Source organism: Barbatula barbatula, assembly GCF_947034865.1.
Source record: "Barbatula barbatula genome assembly, chromosome: 24".
Lineage (NCBI taxonomy): Eukaryota > Metazoa > Chordata > Actinopteri > Cypriniformes > Nemacheilidae > Barbatula > Barbatula barbatula.
This window is the reverse complement of record NC_136787.1, coordinates 8,075,320-8,097,078: the sequence shown is the minus strand read 5'-3', so window position 1 is coordinate 8,097,078 and position 21,759 is coordinate 8,075,320. Positions and strand designations below refer to the sequence as shown.

General features: G+C 38.8%; 1 protein-coding gene across 1 annotated transcript in view; it reads right to left on the bottom strand.

Annotated features, from left to right (window-relative positions):
• Nucleotides 1-1,587: 1,587 nt before the first annotated feature.
• Nucleotides 1,588-21,759, bottom strand: part of unc13bb (unc-13 homolog Bb (C. elegans)) — a 73,049-nt gene continuing 52,877 nt past the window's right edge. The window contains exons 19-39 of the mRNA XM_079448966.1: nt 21,530-21,693; nt 19,327-19,477; nt 18,356-18,424; nt 18,181-18,270; nt 17,862-18,002; nt 17,560-17,690; nt 16,999-17,084; nt 16,125-16,251; nt 15,953-16,049; nt 15,101-15,244; nt 14,564-14,641; nt 14,399-14,476; nt 8,333-8,421; nt 8,112-8,258; nt 7,903-8,026; nt 6,835-6,885; nt 6,528-6,605; nt 6,309-6,456; nt 5,390-5,482; nt 3,889-4,048; nt 1,588-3,727 (exon numbers count right to left, since the gene is read on the bottom strand). Coding sequence (XP_079305092.1) covers nt 3,442-3,727; nt 3,889-4,048; nt 5,390-5,482; nt 6,309-6,456; nt 6,528-6,605; nt 6,835-6,885; nt 7,903-8,026; nt 8,112-8,258; nt 8,333-8,421; nt 14,399-14,476; nt 14,564-14,641; nt 15,101-15,244; nt 15,953-16,049; nt 16,125-16,251; nt 16,999-17,084; nt 17,560-17,690; nt 17,862-18,002; nt 18,181-18,270; nt 18,356-18,424; nt 19,327-19,477; nt 21,530-21,693 — 2,532 coding nt within the window. The 3' untranslated portion in view covers nt 1,588-3,441. The remainder of the gene's footprint in view (nt 3,728-3,888; nt 4,049-5,389; nt 5,483-6,308; nt 6,457-6,527; nt 6,606-6,834; nt 6,886-7,902; nt 8,027-8,111; nt 8,259-8,332; nt 8,422-14,398; nt 14,477-14,563; nt 14,642-15,100; nt 15,245-15,952; nt 16,050-16,124; nt 16,252-16,998; nt 17,085-17,559; nt 17,691-17,861; nt 18,003-18,180; nt 18,271-18,355; nt 18,425-19,326; nt 19,478-21,529; nt 21,694-21,759) is intronic.

The window sequence follows — 21,759 nt, the reverse complement described above, 5'->3', positions numbered from 1 at the left end:
TTCCCAGTGCATGTCGGACTCCGGCAGGGCTGCCCTTTGTCACCGGGTCTGCTCGTAAGTTTTATGGACAGAATTTCTAGGCGCGGCCAGGGGCCGGAGGGTGTCAGGTTTGGGGACCACACGATCTCGTCTCTGCTATTTGCGGATGATGTTGTCGTGTTGGCCCCTTCAAACCAGGACCTTCAGCATGCACTGGGACGGTTTACAGCAGAGTGTGAAGCGGCTGGAATGAAAATCAGTACCTCCAAATCCGAGCCCATGGTCCTCAGTCGGAAAAGGGTGGCTTGCCCACTTCAGGTTAGTGGAGAGTTCCTGCCTCAAGTGGAGGAGTTTAAGTATCTTGGGGTCTTGTTCACGACTGAGGGAAGGATGGAACGGGAGATTGACAGACGGATCGGTGCAGCTTCTGCAGTAATGCGGTCGATGTATCGGTCTGTCGTGGTGAAGAAAGAGCTAAGCCACAAGGCGAAGCTCTCAATTTACCGGTCAATCTACGTTCCTACTCTCACCTATGGCCATGAGCTTTGGGTCATGACCGAAAGGACAAGATCCCGGATACAGGCGGCCGAAATGAGCTTCCTCTGCAGGGTGGCTGGGCGATCCTTTAGAGATAGGGTGAGAAGCTCGGTCACCCGGGAGGAGCTCGGAGTAGAGCCGCTGCTCCTCCATATCGAGAGGGGTCAGTTGAGGTGGCTTGGGCATCTGTTACGGATGCCTACCGGACGCCTTCCCCGGAAGGTATCCCAGGCCCGTCCGACCGGGAGGAGACCCCGGGGAAGACCTAGGACACGCTGGTGGGATTTTGTCTCCTGGCTGGCCTGGGAACGCCTCTGTGTCCCCCCGGAAGAGCTAGAGGAAGTGTCTAGGGTGAGGGATGTCTGGGCATCTCTGCTTAGACTGCTGCCCCCGCGACCCGGCCCCGGATAAGAGGAAGAAAATGGATGGATGGAAATTTATACTCAAGAAAATGACATTTTAAACAAAGAAAATGTTTATATTATTATTACTGCAAAACAAGACAAAAAGACTAAATAAGATATATATTTTTGCAGTGTACAGGTTACTGACCTGCATGTCTGTTTAAAGCTGAACTGTAAATGAAAAATGGAGATGTTAAATATAAAATTACACCAGCGTACTGCCACACAAAACATAGAGACCAATGCTTTAACAAAGACATAATGTACCAACCTGTGCACTACATTTCAAATCTCCATTTGGACTGAAATGAAAGCACTCATAATATACATACGTAACTACAATGTCTTCACAGGTGTTAGCGTTATGTTTTTATTACCTTAGAATGAGCTGTTTGTATCTAGATACACCACGGGTCCCCTTTCATGGAATTCTCCATGCTGGTTCTACAGTAGCCCTAAACTGCTCTACAGAGCACGTTTCGGGCATACGTTATCTCCTTCGGCAAAGAAGTGAAAACATGACCACGTCTTAGTCTTGTGAGAGCCACTGTAGTGCTTCAAAAGGAAGGGGGTGGAATGAGCCGTTGCTTGCAATCCACAACCACACTACTAGATGTCACTAAAATCGTCACATTGCTCCTTTAAAAAAAACAAGCCGACTCAAAACACATGTTTAAGACACTTTATGTATAAATTAATTTGTTGGAGTGCACACAGACACATTTTAATAACACATTTTTCATCAGTGACTGTATACAATACCAATAAAACTTTAAAAAATGTGAAATAAATCTATTCAGTCCTGTACATGGGTAAATTTGTTGAATATTGTTGAATAAAAAATGTACAAACTATAAATGTGAGAACTTCCACAAGTTGGCACAAGGAACGTTATATTACAGAGAGTGATAGTTTCCCCAAACACTGCTGGTCTAAAACAACAGTACAGTAACAGTACTCAACAGTATTAAAAGTGATATAGTGACACGGACTACGAAATGTGGAGAAATTAATAATAATGATTGGCAATATCAACAGACGGTGACAGTTAACATTGGCAGTGTTTTTGTGAAAATACAACGTTGAAATTTGAACACACAACACAAGATGAGACTTTTTTGCACAGGCAACAACTGAGGGCTACCCTTTTTTTCCCCTCCGATTTTCACAGGTTTGTGGAAAACAAAACACAGTGCAAAAGTCCTTAACAGAAGAAACGTCAGTCAAAGAGGAACAGTTAAACCCCTCTCACAGTAAAATGAATAAAATAGAAAAACTTCACAAAAGTCACAATTTTGTCTTTACTTAAGATAAGGAATAAGAGGAAAACACTTAAATCACTTAAACAGAAGAGGTTAAAATAACTTAAATAGGAAACATCAGAAATAATCAAATAAGGCCTCTTCAAAGTGATATAGATTTAGTCACATTTTGATTTTTAAAAGATAATGTAAGTGTATTAAATGGCTTTATTAACATCTCATTTATATAATCTCTCTCTAAAATATGTTGAAGCTATTTAACAGCCCTTGCAGTGAATATACAACAATACAGAAAAACAAACATAAAAAAGTGTTCACAGATCTACACATACACAGCTAAATCATGAAAATAATAGCTTCAATACTGTCCAATAGCGATGCGGGTGAACCTGTGCTGTCATTTCAGCAGAAAAAAGTAAGTGAGACAAGGTGCACCTTTGAGCTTGAAGATGTTAACGCCACCTGCTGGTCAAACTGGTTTTACAGGAAGAACCGCTCTACATTTAAAATGAACGGTGAACATAATTATATAAACTGTACAGATCTGAGCGGTCACTTAGCCTAAAATCTGAGCGGTCACTAAGCCTAAAAAAGGCACTGGTGGACACGTCGCATGCAACCCGGTTTGGAAACGGTGTATGAAATGCATATGCTTCACGGTGTGAATGTTTTTGCACTATATGATTATTTTCATTCATTCAAAGAATAACTAAATGACACAGAGTGATGTAACAACCTAAACTGTTTTAAGGGCCCCAACAATCCCAAACATTTTCGCTTTTACGTGACATGTTCACAGCATCAATTAAATAAGGCAATGATAGGACGACATGAGATGAATCTTTACTCTACGAAAGGTGCTAGCTACTTACAGCACCACCAACTGATTGGAGATCCATTCTCAAATGCGACATTTGTGAATAATCGCAGTTTGGTTGGTTGAAGCAAAAAATGTTCAACGAGTCCCTGTTTTATGTACCTGACATGACATTGCACCTACACAAATCACAGCTTTGCTTTAGTTCCCAATAAATTAAATACAGTGTCAGAATATGGTTTAATCGTTTTAAGTTAATATGAAATAAAGACCACAGTCCTTCATGAAAAAAAAACACGTCACTCGGCCTCATCTGGTGCCACAGGAAACCTTTGGGGGTGTCAGTGGCTGTCAAATTCCAGTAAGGATGTAGATACGTTCCTTCGGGTGGGCATTTAATTTTGGACGCAGTTAGTCTCAGTCTTGTCGTCAGGGGTCTTTCTCAACTCCCCTCTTCAGCCGAGCGGGTCTCTGATTTGAGTTTCACAAACTCTTTGGCCACCTCATCACCTGATCGCTGGGAGAGGATGCGCATGATGGTGAGGCCTGTTTCGTCGATGTGTATCCGTGCGCCCAGAGGACACCAGCAGGCGCAGCTGGCCCTCGGAGTCACGTCTCGCAGCTGAACGACCGCAATGCCGACTATGCGATCGGCGCGGCCGAAACAGTAGTCCTTCACACACACCTGAAGCTCATAACAATCAGGGCCATCCTCGTTCCCGAGAATACTGTACAGAGCGAGCAAGAGAGAGAGACTCATTATTTAAGGACATTACAGTAAAATAGTTTGTATTGTTTGAGCAATATACTGCGTGTAATACTATAATGTTCAATCTTATCTACGTTTTATGTGTATTATGAATATATATTTTCTTGTTTTTGAACTCACAAATGAAAGGTTTCGTTGAATTTGGGTGCCCAGCTGTTGTTCTTGGATTTAGTGGTGAACTTGCGTTTCTTGTCGCTGAGGTGAGGGCCGATCATGGTGACCTCCACAAATGGCCGGAACATTCCTGAAGTCTCCCACTTCAGATCATTTGCTGCCACAACTAGTTGTAGAGAAATGTTATAAAACAATCAGAAGCATTTTACTCACAGTATATACAGCAAAACACAGTTAAACAAGGCCAAAGAAGTCAGGGGGTCATTCCTGCAATCCAGTCATTTTTAAGTCCCTTGTACACGTTACAGAGAGTTAAAACCACCCTTGATATCCAAAATTATAATTCCTGTTTTTCATGGAAAATCGCAGTGTTTATTATAAATTGTTTACCCGTGGGGGTCATTCATTTTTATAAATTCATGCGCCCTCATAATCTTTAAACAAAATCAGAGAATGCACTTCTGTAAACTCTAGTGGCTATCCTTCTCTAATGCAGAACATCGCAGTTATCGCAGCAATTTTCGTCATCAGAAGTGTCCGCAGACGTCCACACACCCCGTCTCCGGACGAAACGCATTCATCAGCGCATGTCCACTAGGTGGCAATACACACAGGAAGTTTGCGGTGTGCAGTTGTCGATGAAGACCGACACAAAAGAAACAAGCCAAAGCAGAGGAGCCAAAACACTACAACAAGGAGTTCAATGGAGAACGCATTGGACGAGCGTTTGGAGAATTGAAAATAACCGCATTTATATGATTCAAGCTTAAGAGAGTGTAAAGATGTGTTCAGGGCAGCTAATTGTTATCTCTGTCGTCTGCAATGGTGATGCCACACTTCTTTCATTAATTTGCAGTGGGCCTGTAAAAAACGCAACAAAGTGCTGCCCTCTGAAGGCCGGTGGAGTACACATACTCATTTGTACCGCGCATGTGTCGAAACGTCCGATGCAATGTAGCGTCACTAAATGTAGCGTCACTAAACTCCGCCCTCTCGCTGTGAATTGTGGGTAATATCAGCTATTAAGTGTCCATGGATTCACACTTGGAATTTTCACCGGAAACAGTAGACCATCCGGGTACTTTGAGAATACCCATTTCAGCATACTATGATTGGGACATACAAATTCTACTTTCGAATACTATTTAAGATGGATAGTATGCGAATTGGTACGCAGCTATTTAGAAGAGTGTTAGCTATGTTTAGTTCTGGGACATCTTTAACTACCATAGCAGGAAAAACTTAAATGGTAGTCAAAGTTTGGTAGTCAAAGTTTCCTAATTCTTCAAATATGTCATTTTGTGTTCAACAGAGCAAAAAAATACAAAATGCTTTTTCTATCGTGGAAGTGAATGATGTCACAGAACTGTAGATTAATAACATTCTTCCAAATATCTTTCTCTGAGAAAGCACGGGCCACGGCCACTATAATAATGATTTATCATCAGGAAATATGGATGAACAAGGTTTCAGCAGCAGTTATGTGAGGTAAAGAATTCACGAATACCTTTTACAGTAACCTTGTGCTCTCCGGTGCCTGGATGAGTGAAGAGGTCAATCTGTATGGAAACTTCTCCTACCGGTTTATCAACTCCAGAACCTAGAAACAAATAGTACAGAAGGTAATAAAAAACTCAAAACGCATATGGTGAAACGTTTAAAAATCACATCATAAAATCTAAATTAAAACAACTAAATCTAAACTAGAGAAACAGACAAAAAGCGCTGCAGAAGATGATCTCATGAAGACAATATAAAAGGTTTGTTATATTGAATTTATTTGTTTGATAATCAAGACAAAATAAATAAATCACACATAACTACAATGTCTGTTCAAAATGTGTTGATATCTGCTTCTATGCAAAAGCTTTTTGAGATTTTCCCCATTGGTAAACACAAAAAAGCAAATCAACCCAAAAAGAAATGGGTGAAGATCCCGGGCGGTACAAAATGATTATTGTTCAGAGGATATTGGGGTCTCGGGGAGTCTGTGGTGACCTACCCCTGGATGGCTGTGTTTTCTCACAACCCGTTATCCTCATACCCTTCCCATTATGCACTGGGGCAAAGACAGTGGCAGAGAAAGCAGTGAAAGAGATAACAGTCAAAGCATTACATATAACATTGACATTTAAACATACATGAGGAAATAGCAGGAAATGAAAGAAAAAGCTTGAGGAAAGGAGAAAACATTCCTTGTTTTGTAAACATGCACATATTTGGATCATGCGTGCGGTTTTATATACCTCAACACTGACACCTGTTGGTGTAATGCTGGTAATGTAATAAATACACAGTTCACAGGAAAACAGACTGAACATAAACTACTTAAGATAAAATGTTCATCTAAAGATGCAGATGTTTCTGTTAGTACTGTTTGATGGTCTGCATTGCTCCCTTTCTCTCTCTCTCTCTGTATTTCTTACCTTGCGCATGCTGAGATGTAACAAATGTCTTGATAAGGGTGTCCGTGGTCTGGGTGTAAAGGGACAGCGCGTGTCGCAGTGAGGAAAGCTCCGGGCTTTTCTCCAGGAAGGCCTTTTTCAAGCCATTTCCACCCGCGTGGAAGTATTGCTGAAGAGGAAAACACAATCTTAATAGTGCTTGGTGATGCATTAGAAAAAACAGATTGTGCCTATTTATACCTTGATGGTTTCCAACGCCACATCCATCACGGCACACTGCTTAGGCGACAGGCTTTTAGCGTCACCGGACATGTGATCCTGCAGATTAGAGCAGAATAACATTCAACTAAACAAACCAAAGCCGTGCATGAACCCTATAAAGTGTGCATTGCAGAATGTTTAAATGTTACATTTCTGATGGGCTAAGACTTGGTGTCTAAATACCGCAGGTTGAAATATATTTGCTCAATATTCTCCTGTTGGTTGACTCGGAGTCGAGTCAAAGAGATCATAAGGTTAAAGAAATGAGCCCACGGCTGTTCTGTACCTTGAGTTTGGAGAGCTGACCCAGTTCTTTAGCTGCTGAAAAGAACGTTCCCTGTCAGGACGACAGCAAAGTGTTAGAGCGGATGCAGGAGCGCCGCGTTTACTCAATATTTGAATCATTATGGGATTACTGGGATGTGTTTCTTGCATAAAGCATTTCAAATGTTCTTCTACATCTAAGGACTTGTGACATGGACTTTTCTGGATAGATCTACTATCGTGTTCCAAATATCCATTGCTAATAGCATTAGAAAAGTGTTTGACGACTAATTTTGTTACAAGTATGCCGTTCGTTTTTTAGTTAATGAAAGAAATCTACATCATTTTTGTGCAAAATCGAGTTTTTGATGCTTTACAGAAGTCATTTTGTGATGTCAAATGGCCACTGGGATGTTAAGCCAGAATTTTGATGCTAGCCAAGTAATAAACAAAATAAGTGTTTACTTGATTTTCTATATGTCTCTAGTTTACCGTTTCTGCCTTTGTGTTATATTGACATCGTAACACAACAATAAATTATTTGTTATTTGTTAACAGCAGTAAATGCATTAGCTAACAATGAACAAATACGTTTTTCAGCATTTATTAATCCTTGTTAATGTTAGTAACTTTCAATACAAATACTCATGTTAGTTCGTGGTGCATGGACACAATGTTTGATTTTAAATACATTTTAGTAAATGAAGAATTTAACATGAACTAAGATTATAAAGGCTTTAGAAGTTTCATTCATTGATAGTTCATGTTAGCTAATGCATCAACACATTTATAATTAATAAAACCTTATTGTAAGGTGTTATTGTTACCTCGACATCTTATTGGCCAATCGGCCACAGAGCTTTTTAATATCGGGCCAAAATTAAAACACAAAGTCTGGGAATCTGGTAAACGGCTTAAAAGAATTTGCTTATAAATGATAGAAAATATTGTCAAAGGAAAGAAAAGTGTCTCATTTCCTAAAACTATATGTGCGTGTAGGCTACTGTAAATGACAGGGATTTTATTTTGGGGTGTACTGTGCCTTTTAAAATGTAGTTATCCGACTTGTAAAAAGTGCTGTCAATCTTACAAAGGTGTCGTTTTCTTGAGGAAGTATAATGGTTTTCTCGAGGCTGTTCATCACGATCCTCCACAGCTCCTTCAGAACTCTCTTCAGGACCGTTTTCTCACACACCGACGCGAACAGGATCAGACTGCTCACACACAAACACACACATCCTTATTGCCAATGATTCAGATCATAACTGCTTGACAAAAGGTGAAATTAGTTTCACCGACTTTGCATCCAGGAAGTCCATGAGCGGCCGCAGCATGTTATCAGAATCCACCTCAACCTGGATACGGTTGTTGGCGTTCACGGGACCCTTGATCTGGTAAAGGAGACTGGCCATCTGCCGCATGCAGTCGTCGATGCGGCTCTGAAACCTACAGACAAATATTTTGTTAACTTAAACAATTTATACATCATCCTAGAAAGTCGAGCAAAACTAAATACTGACGTGTTGCCAAATGTGCCGCTCAGCTCATCCAGAACATTGTTGAGTTTGACCTGTAGATCGTTCAGGATGTCACTGGCTTCTGTGTCCAACTGCACAAACAACACACACATACAAACTCAATGCAAGTGAAAGAAAGAAGTGAAGCTTTTCACATCTCATGAACCACCCGGTGTGGCAACGTTTTATAACATCACTGCTTCATTCACAGTATGATGGTCTAGAGGGATAAAAAGACCATGGTGCACAGTAAAGGGAAACGACAGTCCCAGTGAGTAAGGAACGGATGACATGAGACCGTTAGGAAACCCTTGACTGTGAAAGTTGATGTGTTTATGAGTATTATACATCTGTCCAGGTACTGTAGAGTAACCTACCTGTGTACCGCTGCTGATCACCACCTTCAGACGGAGCAGAGCAAAAAGAAATACGTTGACTACTTTGAGTCATTCAAACAATAGCGCTGCACAAACAGCATAAATGAACTAAACAAGCAGAATTTACGGGATGAAGGGTTGATCCGAAATCAAAGTACTTGTAATTGAATTACATTACATTTCAAAATACTCGTAATCTGGCACAGTAAAATAGTAACTGTAATCTGGATTACATTATTACGTTTTTTATTTGGCAAGCCTACCACTTTAACTGTTAAAAGAACCAACCAACCCACGATAGCAAGTCTAATATGTTTTTGCTTACAACATTTATGTTCAGTGTGTATTGTTCAAGAACATTGTTAATCTTCACAATCTAGCAACAATAATGCTATGATCTGCGCGATAAGTGCAAATCACAATATGCATCGCGAAACTGCATTAGTCGTAAATACAAATACAAAAAACAAAGTTTATAGTTGAACAAAATTGTTCAAATTGGATTTTGTATACCATCATCGCAAGCACACGCGGGTAATACGTTTAATCTTTCACAACTTGATTTGGTTGTATTGCGATTGTGTGTGTCTTTCTGTTGTGAACAGTTATTAGCGAACCGCAAATAATCGGCTATAATATATGCAGGTATTTATGAATCTAATTTATGTAGACAAAAGCTTGTGGTTTAGATTAAGGTGTCAGATTGCCGTCTGAATGCTTTTTGTTTTGCCCATCACTGCATGAATATTTCATCCATTTGCATTTCTACACTGTAAGGCCAGATTCACATGTCGCGTCTTTTCCATGAGGAAATTTCTAATTTTAGTTAGGCGGCAGGCGTGCGCAAATAGGGGGCGACGCAGTTGCGATGCGCCCCAATTTTTCTAGCCGCGTCGCTTCGACATTGAAAAGTTGAAGTCCGAGTGGCGCACCGCGGGTCATTTGAAGAAAGACAGAGGCGTCGCTCGTGTCTTCCACACGGTTTTAGATGCGGAATGAGAATCGGGCCTGAGGCCTTTTTTCTATTTCTATTGCAACTACATGCGCTGTTCTATTGCAATCTTCTGTAAAAAGGCAATCGACTAACTTCTAGGACTTTTATCATTTTATTTTACCTCATTTTAATGTTTTAAAATTTAAAAAGAAAAGTGATGTGGACATATAGATACACCAGGTAAAGATAAAACGGACACATTGGTCACAAAATGTTATCAAAAGGTGGTCCAAACTACATCACAAGAAATGTGTAATCTAAGGGATTACGTTACAGACTTCTACTTTTGCCATGTGGTTTGTTTACCATGGTCATTTGCCAAGTTAAAGCTGTTATTGATGTTGACAGTGTCATTTTTTATCAGACAGGTAAAAATGACAGTAATTTTCATTAGTTCATTTCAAATGTTGATCAAACTGACTGGAACTACAAGAGCATTAAGGAAGGGATAATGTTGTTATCGCAGAAATAAGCACCGACTTGTGAAATAATCCCCTTCAGTGCGATACAAAGGAGCTTGTACTGTACATTATCACGCTTATTAAACAGCTACTTGCCACATCAGAAATAAAACATGAACATGCAGACCTTCCGTGAGGAAAAGCCGCTTACTTTCGTGTTTTAAGGTAAGAAACGTCGTTCAAATGTCACGAACAGGAAATTTGGTTCAATCATTTGTAAATATAATGTCATATATGCTATTAAAAGACATGTTTATATTTCATTTGTCCCAAAAAAATGTCAAAATGATTTGCCGCATCCGGGTTACCGTGTGTTATTACTTTTGGGAGGTTGTTATCTTGAAATAATGAATCTGCAAATGTCACGACGGGCCAATCAGAATCAAGCATTCCACCGAGCCGTCTAATAAACTGTTTTAACGCACACCTTTCAGCCAATCAGAATCGAGTATTCAAACACACCATGGTATAATACAAATTGAAGGACAAATGTACTTTTCGACCACACAAAAGAAAAACTCAATGAATACACACCTCCTTCTTTGAGACATCCATCTAAGGACAAAGTTAAGAAGAAAAAGCACCTATGAAAATCTGCCAGAGCTTTCAAATCTCTTTATAAGTCCACCACTGACGGACACTAATGAATGAATGACCACTGCATGAACCAGATGGCAACAAACTTCACTTCAATTTTTGCAACAACTATAAAACAAATGGTATCAATGTGATTTTTCAATAGACGACAGTTGGTTCACCTCGGGTTCAAACAGAGTAACCTCAGATGTAGTTCAGGACGTTGAAGGGATAGTTCACCCAAACATGAAAATCCTGTCCCTGTACTCACCCTTGGATTGTTTCAAACCTGTTATGAAGTTGTTCTGCTAAACACAAAGTAAGATATTAGGAAGAATGTCAGATCTCATCCGCCATTTACTGCCATACTAGGGAAAATAAATACTATGGGAGTCAATGTGGGATGGGATCTGTTTGGTTACCGACATTCTTCCAAATATCTTCCGTTGTGTTTAGCAAAACAAATACATTTATACAGGTTTGTAACAATCTGAGGGTGAGTACAGGACAGAATTTTAATTTCCTTCACTACAGTATGGACATATATTGAGTTAAGTCTGTACAGTGAGGTTGACGATTGTGAAGGGTATGAAGTGAGTGAGAGACACTAAACGGAGGTCCAAAGGATCTACTATTAGATGTTTTAGGGGAGGCTGGCTCTGGGACAGTGGGATCCTGGGAGTTTTTAGGGTTAGGCCGAATGAACGTCAATGGATCCAACACAGATGAGACCCCCAAACCCCACCCCAAAACAAACCTCCTGAGACTCTTCATCACACTCTTCCTCACTTTCATCCAGCTGAAGAGACAGGAAACTAGATTATTAGCATTATGAACCTTTCTTACCAACCAGAGTGAAATTATGAGCTGCACAGACGTGTGGCCAGCAGATGTCACTGTAATGTTGTTTGAAAGTAGGATTTCCTAAACCATTGTATAAAGTAGATCAAAGTCATTTTCAGATGTTTTATTATGAAGCACCGTCGTGGTCTCAGCTTTTTATAATGTTTTGAATGTTATTCTTTCATGTGCAGAATCATCCGCATGACGTCAGCAATCCTTCACCAATCAGCCCCGAAACAAACACATCTTAACATAGATGAGAAAGCAATTTCTTGTACTTTCTGAGCAGATTAAAAACAACCATGGCCTAATGTCACCGGATCCGATACGATTTATAAAAACAACCTTTCAAACATAAATTTATGATAAGTGCAGTATCAATATACCTCAAGCTGTCCTATAATATTCATTCTGTTGTCCTACAAACTCTCTTCAGTTTTCTGCAATTAATTCTAAACTATATTTGAAGAGTTCATTTGCAAAAACAGATAACTCGTATATAAAGTTTCAAAAATCATGATTTTATTGTGCATTCCTATTCACTACTCTGCGTTTAGGCTCAGTTATTATCTAGCTTCCGGCGTGCTTACCAATGAGTGCTTACAACAGATGGTTGCCAAACGTTTTAATGAGCTGCCGTTTGGACACAGCAATATTGAGACGTCGCACCTTCACGACGAGGTATTTAAAGCTTCTTGAACTTCATACTACAACGATGTATTGATAGAATATATAAAACAGGTATGTAACAAAAGTTAATATATAATGTATATATAATTAAATGAAGTTGATAGTAAATCAAAATATGCGAATATGCAAAAAAAGACCACAATAGGACGTTGTTTTGCTATGGGAGAACGCTATACCGGAAGCCCGCGAAAAACTGAGATATGGGCGGAAATACGGAAACAGTGGGGCGTGCATAGAGTGAATTAATATCAACTAAACTACAGTTGGGTTGTTTTTGATTATGGAATAATAACTTAAAGTTACAGCTAAAACAACTAACACAGTAAAACACAATAAAATTATGACTTTTGTACATTAACAGGAGTTAGCTGTGGAGCTGTATACATTTTATGCTTGGTTTTTTTCAGACTTAAAATCTCCAAATACCAACCTACTACTGTCCCAAGCGCTGAAATTTCCTTCAGGACAGTTACATTTGAATTCTATTCTATCTACTAAACTAGGGATTACTAGAGAGTCAAGGAGTCGGTACTACAGATGTACAGTAGCACTATAGAAAGTACAGCACTGTACCCACCTCACAGTCTTTGACATTTTCATCAATAACCTTGCAAATCAAACAAAAGTAGATAATTGACTTTCTTCATATCTCATAACAATGTGTCCATGCTCATACTGATCCTTTGAATTACACGTCTGGATCTTGTATGTTTGGACATTGGTGCACACCCACCTCTAATTGTTTTAATCTCTGTGGAAAAATGGCAAAGAAGCAAAGCGTGCAGCTACTGTTCTTGCGGAGTATGAAGTGCAGTACATGAAGAATTCAAATGCCTAAACGAATAGTTAACCATCAAAATAAAAATGCTGTCATTATTTAGATGCCCTCTTGTTATTTCAAACCTGCATGACTTTCTGTCTTCTACAGAACACAAAATAAGATATATAAAAATATATAATCTTGTGTCTATCATTATATATAATAGAAGTCAACAGGGAGGCTCAGAGATGACGTTTTTTCTATGCAAAACCCAGAAGCAAGTTAGCATTTTAGGATTTCCGGTTCCATTGCTAAGTCTTTGGGCATTTTAAATGTGTTTTTGGCAAATCGCCCCAAAATAAGCTCTGTTGTAAACACAATTATAACCCGCTTGTGATTTTTTAAAGCCTTACTGTGTCTCAAAAACAGCGGTTGCTAACAATTAGCTAAAAGTGACTACTTCCTTTGTAAGACATCATTGCGCATATAAAGCTCAAAAATAATGCCACATGGCACAAATCTCTCAAAACGTAGATGTGGACATATTCACAGAGTAATGACTTTCCAGGGAACACATTTTTAATAAAGTTTGAAAGAGGTGTCGGGGGATTAGTGGTGGTGACGTTGATATCGAGTGACCTTAAGTGTAGTCTGTTTATAGCATCGTGTTAGCTTTATACTTCTGCCGATTGAATTCCGGTTTCAAAAGAAACAAACGTTGTGTTGATTTATAAAGATTATCATGATAGACAAAACGTGTAAACATCATAAACCTTTGTTAATCACAGAGCTTATTTTCTGCCATCTTCCAAAAGTCTATGGAAAAAATGCACAGGCTTTCGGTCGAGGGAACCAGCGCCGTGCAAACTTTTGGGTTAGCCTATTACAAACTGTCATCTCTGAGGTTCTGGATAAGGACCAGCGGTTTTCAGTTACCAACAAGAAAGAAAATCACATGACAACAGGGTGAGTAAATGATGACAGATTTTTCATTTTAAAGGTGACTGTTCCTTTAAGATGACACTCGTCTACAACAACTAAAAACTATTCTACTTTTCACTTCTGACTAGATCTGACTGGTCTAGTCATACCCTGGCTTCCTCTGATGCAACCTAAGGATGAGAGACAAATTAAGCTCATGCTTCCGTCAAATACTTGTACAACACACGTGCACTGAAACATGGATCAAATTATCCAGGCAGCCCACATCAGGTCTTATTCAACCAGCAAGTGTCACTATTTGTAGAAACGACACGGTAAGCGGCACCAATACATCCGTCTGGAGATAAAGCTTAGTTATGCTGCGAGACGTCCCTGATGATTGAGAAGAGGACAAACATAGGTCACCTTTCACTGCTGTTCTCCTACCTGTTTAGCACCCATAGATTCAAACATCTTCTCAAGCTGGACACGCAACTGCTGCACATTATTCATCAAGACACAAGGCTGAGGACAGACGGGGAGAGAGAGATTTATTAGAAAAGACGTCGAGCTAGCAGACATGTCATGGAAAGTATCAGGAGGGAGACTTACAATCTTCTCTTTATCACAATGCGATGGGAAGCTCTTCTTGAGAATGGCGCTATACTGAAGGAGAACTTTGTCGATGGTCTGTAAAAAAAATTATGAGATTGAAACCAAAATGTAATTTCTTGAGTGTCCACAATCAAACAGAAGACAACGCTGATGTTTTGGGCAATCTAGAACTGAAGCATCACATCTTTCTCATAAAACCGCTGGCCATCGGCCCAATAAGCTCTCCGCCACGTGTCCAATAAAAATTCAAGGTGAAATATTTGTTTTTATGGATGGGGACATCAGGGAAGGTTGCCGAGCTTAGCTTGATTGATATGACTGCATTAAACATTTCATTCGATTAGAATTTCTTTCGTTCAGACAAATGTTTTCGTCCTATTGAAATTCTTCATTCCATCCAGATGCCCTTTGGCTAAAAAGGACCGTTCTCTTTTAAATCTCAGATAAATCTAGAAACGAGATAATGCTTTGACGGTCGACATTTGTTGTGACGTGAATGTATTTGTAATTGCATTAAGAGGGACGTCGGTCCACCTTGGCGAATCGGCGGCAGTAGAGGGCCATGACTTTGGGGTCGGGACACTCCAGTTTCTTGATGATCTCAAAGCTCTGGTTGAGCTGAGTGAAGACGTCCACCACCGAACAGGAGAAGAGGGCGTGCTCAGACGTCTGCTGGAACTGAGGAGAGAATAAAAATGTGTTTTTGTTGCACTCAAATATCAATTGTCAAGTCAAATCCATGTTATAATTAAGGGGTGTCATATATACCGTCATATTACTGTGATATAAATAACGCTATTATCAATATCAAGATATTAAATCATGTAAATATCGTATACGTATTTTGTGTTGAGAGCCACATAAATATATAAATATAAATCGGGGCTGTCAAGCGATTATTCGCATCCAGAATAAAAGTTCACATAATATATGTCTAATAGAAGTTTTAAGGCTAATATCTTTATATATATATATATATATATATATATATATATGTGTGTGTGTGTGTGTGTTTAGAAGAAGTTTTGATGTATTTATTTTAATCTACCAATAGTTGAAATTAGTTTATACATTTTTATATTTTTGAATTTTCTTAAATACATGCATATATGTGTAGGTGTTTGTAATAACAACTTAATTTGCACATTCCACAGTAATATATTATGTAAACACAAACTTTTACTCTGGATGCGATTGATCGTTGACAGCCCTAATATTAATATTAATATATTTCATAAATATAAATACTGCATTAATACATATTAAAAAACATAACATCATTTTAAGATTTCAGTTGATTTTGTGATATCATCAAATCTTTCCTTGATGATTATCTTAAATGTGTTCAAGATAACTTTAAGAGGAACATAAAGAGAAACATCTCACTCCATCTTTCTTATCTCTCTCCAGGGCTCCATGCATGAACTCCTTTGACACGTCTTCATTCTCATGAAGCCACTGTAAGACGAACTGCTGGAACCATCTAAAAATATAAGAGGATCAAAATTGTGTTTTCATGTATGTGTTTGGTTGAAAAGGTCATAAGGAGGTTTCTCACGTTGGGTACTCGGGCACGACTCCCTTGAAGGCCGGCAGATCCTTGACATATTCGTTGTACAGCCATTTGACCTTGAAGTGCAGGTTCATGTAGTCTGCGCTCCTACACAGCCGGTGCTTCTCATGTTCTGCGAAACAAATCACAACACGTCAATAATGACTTAATTTTAAATCCATTTTAAATTTAGATATGCTATATTGTTATAGATATTTTAAGTAAAGTCTCAGTGATTTTGTGTCCATACAATGGAAGTCAATGTCATTCAGGTTTTGAACGACGTGAAGATGAATAAATAATGGAATACGGCATATTTTTGGGTGAGCGTTCCTTTCAAATCAGCCTGGACCAGTTCAGATTTTTTGCTGGTGATACAGACAATCATTCGTAATGTTTACAATGTGTGCTATGTAACAATGATGACAATGTATACATGCCCCAGGTTATATATTTAAAGGAGTAGTTCACCTTAAAAAGGAAAATTCTTTCATCATTTACTCATCCTCTTGTCATATCAACCCTGCATGACTTTCTTCTGCAGAATACAAAAATATATTTCGAAGAATGTTGTTAACAGCCCCCCATTCACTTGCATTGGTTACAATAGAAGTGAACGGGGTTGCTGTTCTGTTACCAACATTTTTCAAAATATCTTCTTTTATGTTCTGCAGAACAAAGTAAGTCGAAGAGGGCGTGTAAATGATGACAGAATTTTCATTAAGTAAGTAATGTTGGTCAACCCAAGCAAAGTTTAATGTTGAAACATGCACAACAGGATAAAAAACATTTTTTTAGAGGTTCCTGCACTAGTTTTCGATCCACTATGACTAGTGCAAATACAAATGATCAGACAAAACCTGTATTCACAATCACTGACCTTCCATGGCATATTTCATATCCTGAGAGAACTGATTCCACATGACTTCAGCGCTTAACTTCCCCACATTCAGTTCTTGAGGAAATCTACACGACATCAAAAACAATGATGTCTATTTGAGCATTGATCATTTCTAGATGTATTGTGGCCATTTCAGTCCAGTGTTTGTTGAATTTCAACAAAATCAAACCTCAGGAGAGACAAAGTCATCCAACAGCAATGTGAAAGACTGACAGCATGACAAGACACATTAAAACTGTGATACAAATCAAGGTTATCACATTTGTAGAACTGTCAACTGTAGAAATACTATTACTATTGCATTGCTTAAAATGTAATATGAACTTATTTTCTTTGCAGCATTTGAGGTCTGATATATAGAGCATAGTTTCTGTTATTTTGACTTGTTTCGTTTGCAAATATATATATATATTAGTTTTTTTGGGAGGAGAATTATAGTAAGTAGTACACAAAATGAAACAAACACTTTACCTAAACACATACCTCTAACAGTAAATTAAAAAAGTCAGACAGGGTGTGTATACATTTAAGCAAACTCACTGGTTTAGTACAGGAATGTAAGAGTTGCGGTCTTCCTCGATGATGGACACAATGAGGGTGATGAGTTTAGGCCAGAAGTCCAAGTTCTTAATACTCGGACCTTGATCCTCTGGAGTGATTTCTTCCTTATTCTGATAGAAAATATAAAATATTTGATCGAATTTCTTAAAAAAAAAAATACAATAGCCGACAGGGGAGCTTGGCTTTGTTTCTTCTTTTATAATTCTGTGCGGTGTAGCTATTGCAAACTTTCGCTTTTAATATATTTTTTCGAAAATTTAATAAAGGACTGAATTTCTAACCGTGTCTCCAATCTGAGGATACTGGCGACTGTACAGCTCTTGACAGTTGTTGAAGATGTAGTCATAGGTGGAGTTGAGACAGGCCTTCACACAGTCTCGCACAACCTGACTGGCTCTTGGAGGACTTTGCAGTTCCTGGACCTGACCAGCGTGAGGAGATAGAGAGCGAGATAAAAAAGGGAAATAAGTGGCGGATCCACTGTATTTGCATTATGTCAGTTTATTTGGATATCGGAATAACCACTGCCAGAAAATATTCCCATTTTGGAAACTACTGGAAGGCAGTGTTAGCGTTGTTTATTAAGACTGCGTTCTGTACCTTCATACGGAAAAAGGTGATGCTGGTCAGGAGGTCAACAGTGGATTTGAGGTCCTGCAGACGCTCCTTACTGCTCGCAGGAAAGTTATTCTAACAAAGACATGATACAATGAACACGAATCGACTATTTAGGGTCCAAAAATAGGCTGTAAATGAAAAAGCCACCAAAACTCACTCGATACATTGAGAGGTCAATGCGCAGAGAATTGTGAAGTTGATCCAACAGCTTGACAAATCGTTCTTTCTGTTAGAATAGAAAAATACTGAAGATCTGTAAAAAGCAATGATAGGCAATACAAAATCTATGTATTCAAATGTTAATGTATTTAAATCGTTAATAACTTTTTTTTATAAAACATCTAGTGGCATTAGCAAGCTTATTTGTCACTGGAAAAGAACAACATTAACAACAAACACAGTTTTCATGACAAAATAATTACAGATTGCAATTGGCCAAAGAGTTTTAACCCATAACAATAAATAGAACAGCGTGTCCCATGATGCTTTACTCAGCGGTCTGTCAATACAAACTTGTAAAATGTTGGCCACAATAGACACTTCCGTTCACAAAATTGCCTTTCGATTTTGTGTTGAACAGTTTCCTTGCAAAAGCCTGAATGTTAAATAAGATGAATTGCTGACACATTGAGACACATAGTCTGAATCTGTGATTCAATTTAATTGACATTATAAATATCTCATCTATCCCATGCTTCCTCCACGTTCAGAAGTAATGCACGACATCTCATTGACATAAACTATCAAATGTACAACATTTTTGATTCATTACAATTGAATCAAGTCATCTAAATCTAATTTCAGGTCATGAATTTGGGCGACTCGACCTGAATGACATGGATGTGCCCGACTGAATGACCAGGCATTTGAGCAATAAATGAAAAATGTAATGTAAATAAATAAATCATGTCTGTGTATATAAATCCATGGATATATTTCATAAAAGTGGAGGGAGTTTCTTGATATCTTGATATTAAGTAAAAACTATTCCAGATATAAGTTCCATATAAGTAATTTAAAGCATAATTATATACGAGACCATATACTGCACATGTATAGTCTATACAAAGTACACATTTATACATTTTTCCTGTTCTTCAGTATGCGGTGTGTAATAGTTGAGCATACCCCAAAGTTGGATGCAGCGAATCTGTCGCTGGCGGAGACATTGGTGGATGCGGTGGTGTGGGCGTAGTAGGCGTTGATGTTGGCCAGCAGGGTGCTCATCACAGCAGGAACCCCGGAACACATATACTTAGACGAAAGACATGCAAAGTGCCTGCAAGCACAAACAGAGAGAAAACGCACAATGTACATTTGCTTTCTGTACATTTATACATACAAACCGCAGAATAATTTATCTCCAGCTGACCAAAGTTAGAAACTAGTCAGTTTCACCATCCACTCATCCTCATGTCATTTCAAACCTGTATGAGTTTCTTTCTTCTGCGGGGCATAAAAGTGAAGAACGCTGGTCGCTTTGAAGAACGCTGGTAACCAAACAACATCGGCCCTCATTGACGTCCATTGTATGAACACAAATGCGCAGAGACGTTTCTCAAAATATCTTTTTTTGTGCTTCACAGAAGAAAGAGTCACATACTGGTTTTGAATTTGGCAAAATAATTAAATATTGAAAGAAGACATACTATACAGTATTGCCAATGAATCACCACTAAAGGTCTGTCTGATAGAGGTCTAGTTTATTTCTTGTAATTGGCTGGTTAGACGGGAATTTGGTGTGAGATATGGCCTCACGTGTGTCCTTTATATGACTGATTTGCACTATTAATGTGTCTCTTCACACTCTTGACGCTGGTCATTAACAACCAGACACACAACAGGCGTACACTTTCTCACTGCCTTCTAACATACGCCCGCAAAAACAGAGAACACAGTTTCCTTTACTTATGACTGACTGAAAACAAACAGCCAGATACAGTATAATGGGTTTCTGGATGTAGATGGTCTGAAGTTTAAAAATGAACATAAGGGGGTATTTCGTAAATTCTATAATCTGAAGTGATCCTGACTGAGACAAGATATTGATTGAATCATGAAAAGTAGTCATTCATTACTGGAATGGAGCCTGGAATGGATAAACTGCCAACACTCTCTTCAGGGAAGGCTTTTAGCATGTGAAGGTTAAGTTAATCTTCTTGAGCATTTCAACGTATCCCAATGGTAGCAAATTAGCATTAGAAACATCAACTGGCTTTAAAGGGACAGTTCACCTACAAATATCGTATCTGATTTTTCGAAGTAAGGGCACCATGAGCATTTTATGTATCAACAATGACCATGATTTCCGCCAATTTCCTCAGAGAACCTCCTTTTCTGTTTATTAAAGGCGTAGTTCACATCAAAATTTGTCCCCATTACCTCATTTTTTTGTACTATGGAAAGTCAATAGGGACACATTTGTGATGAAGTGAAATACTCCTTTAATTCCTTGTATTAGCACCTAATGTACTATTGCTCTTTTTTGACATATCGCTTATTGCTATCCGAACTCTTTGTAAGTCGCTTTGGATAAAAGAGTCTGCTAAATGACTAAATGTAAAAATATAAATGTAATTCCCTCCATCCAAGACGACTTCTTGCCTTCAAATGTTACATTTTTGTTTTGTGTGGACCATCTCTTTAAATGACTCCGCAAACTATTGCAAGACTTTTCAATAGTCGCAATATCTAAACATTTTGTAGAATGTCAAGCAGCCCATATCTATACAGTTGGCTACGATGATGTCATCCTCACAGTAAAGCTGTTTTAGAGGCGGAGCATGTTCTTTAAGGTCCAATGTATGAAATGTAGCAGCATCTAGTGGTGAGGTTTCAAACTGCAACCAATGGCTCACTCCATCCCTTCCTTTCGAAGAACTATGGTGGCTCTCACTGTACAAAGATGTCGTCACGTTTTTACGTCTTTGCCGCAGGAGCTAACATATTTACGAAACACGCTCCGTAGAGCTGTTCGTCCGTTTAGCGCTACTGTAGAAACAACATGGTGAATTCCATGTAAGGGGACCCGCGGTGTATTTAGATAAAAACAGCTCATTCCTAGGTAATAAAAATATAACGCTTCATTATGTAAGGTCCTCTGAATACATATTAAGGAGGATCTATTGACAGAAATGCAATATGATATACATAACTATCACGCATTGCACCTTTAAATGTTCACGACAGATTAAACTTTACAAGCACTGTAGACTGTGTATTACACTTCTAGTTCAATGTTAATGTAATGTTGAAGTCATTGGAAACGAGGTCAGCACAGGAAACCGGTGGACGAGTGGGTTGATGTATTTAATAATTTAATAAAACATACGTCATGGCCTGGTAGATGGATTCAATCCCATAGCGCATTGCAAACTCATCCACTATCTCTTGGGCCACATCATCAAAGTAGACCTTCCAGGCATCATCGCCACGGGCATCAGGGATCTTCACCCCACCCAGGCCAAGGACGTCTGTGATGTGGTGAAAGAGGTTCTGTGAAGAACAACACAAAACAGGATTCACGGGTTAATGTTTGGTGATCACGACAGCATTGTTTAC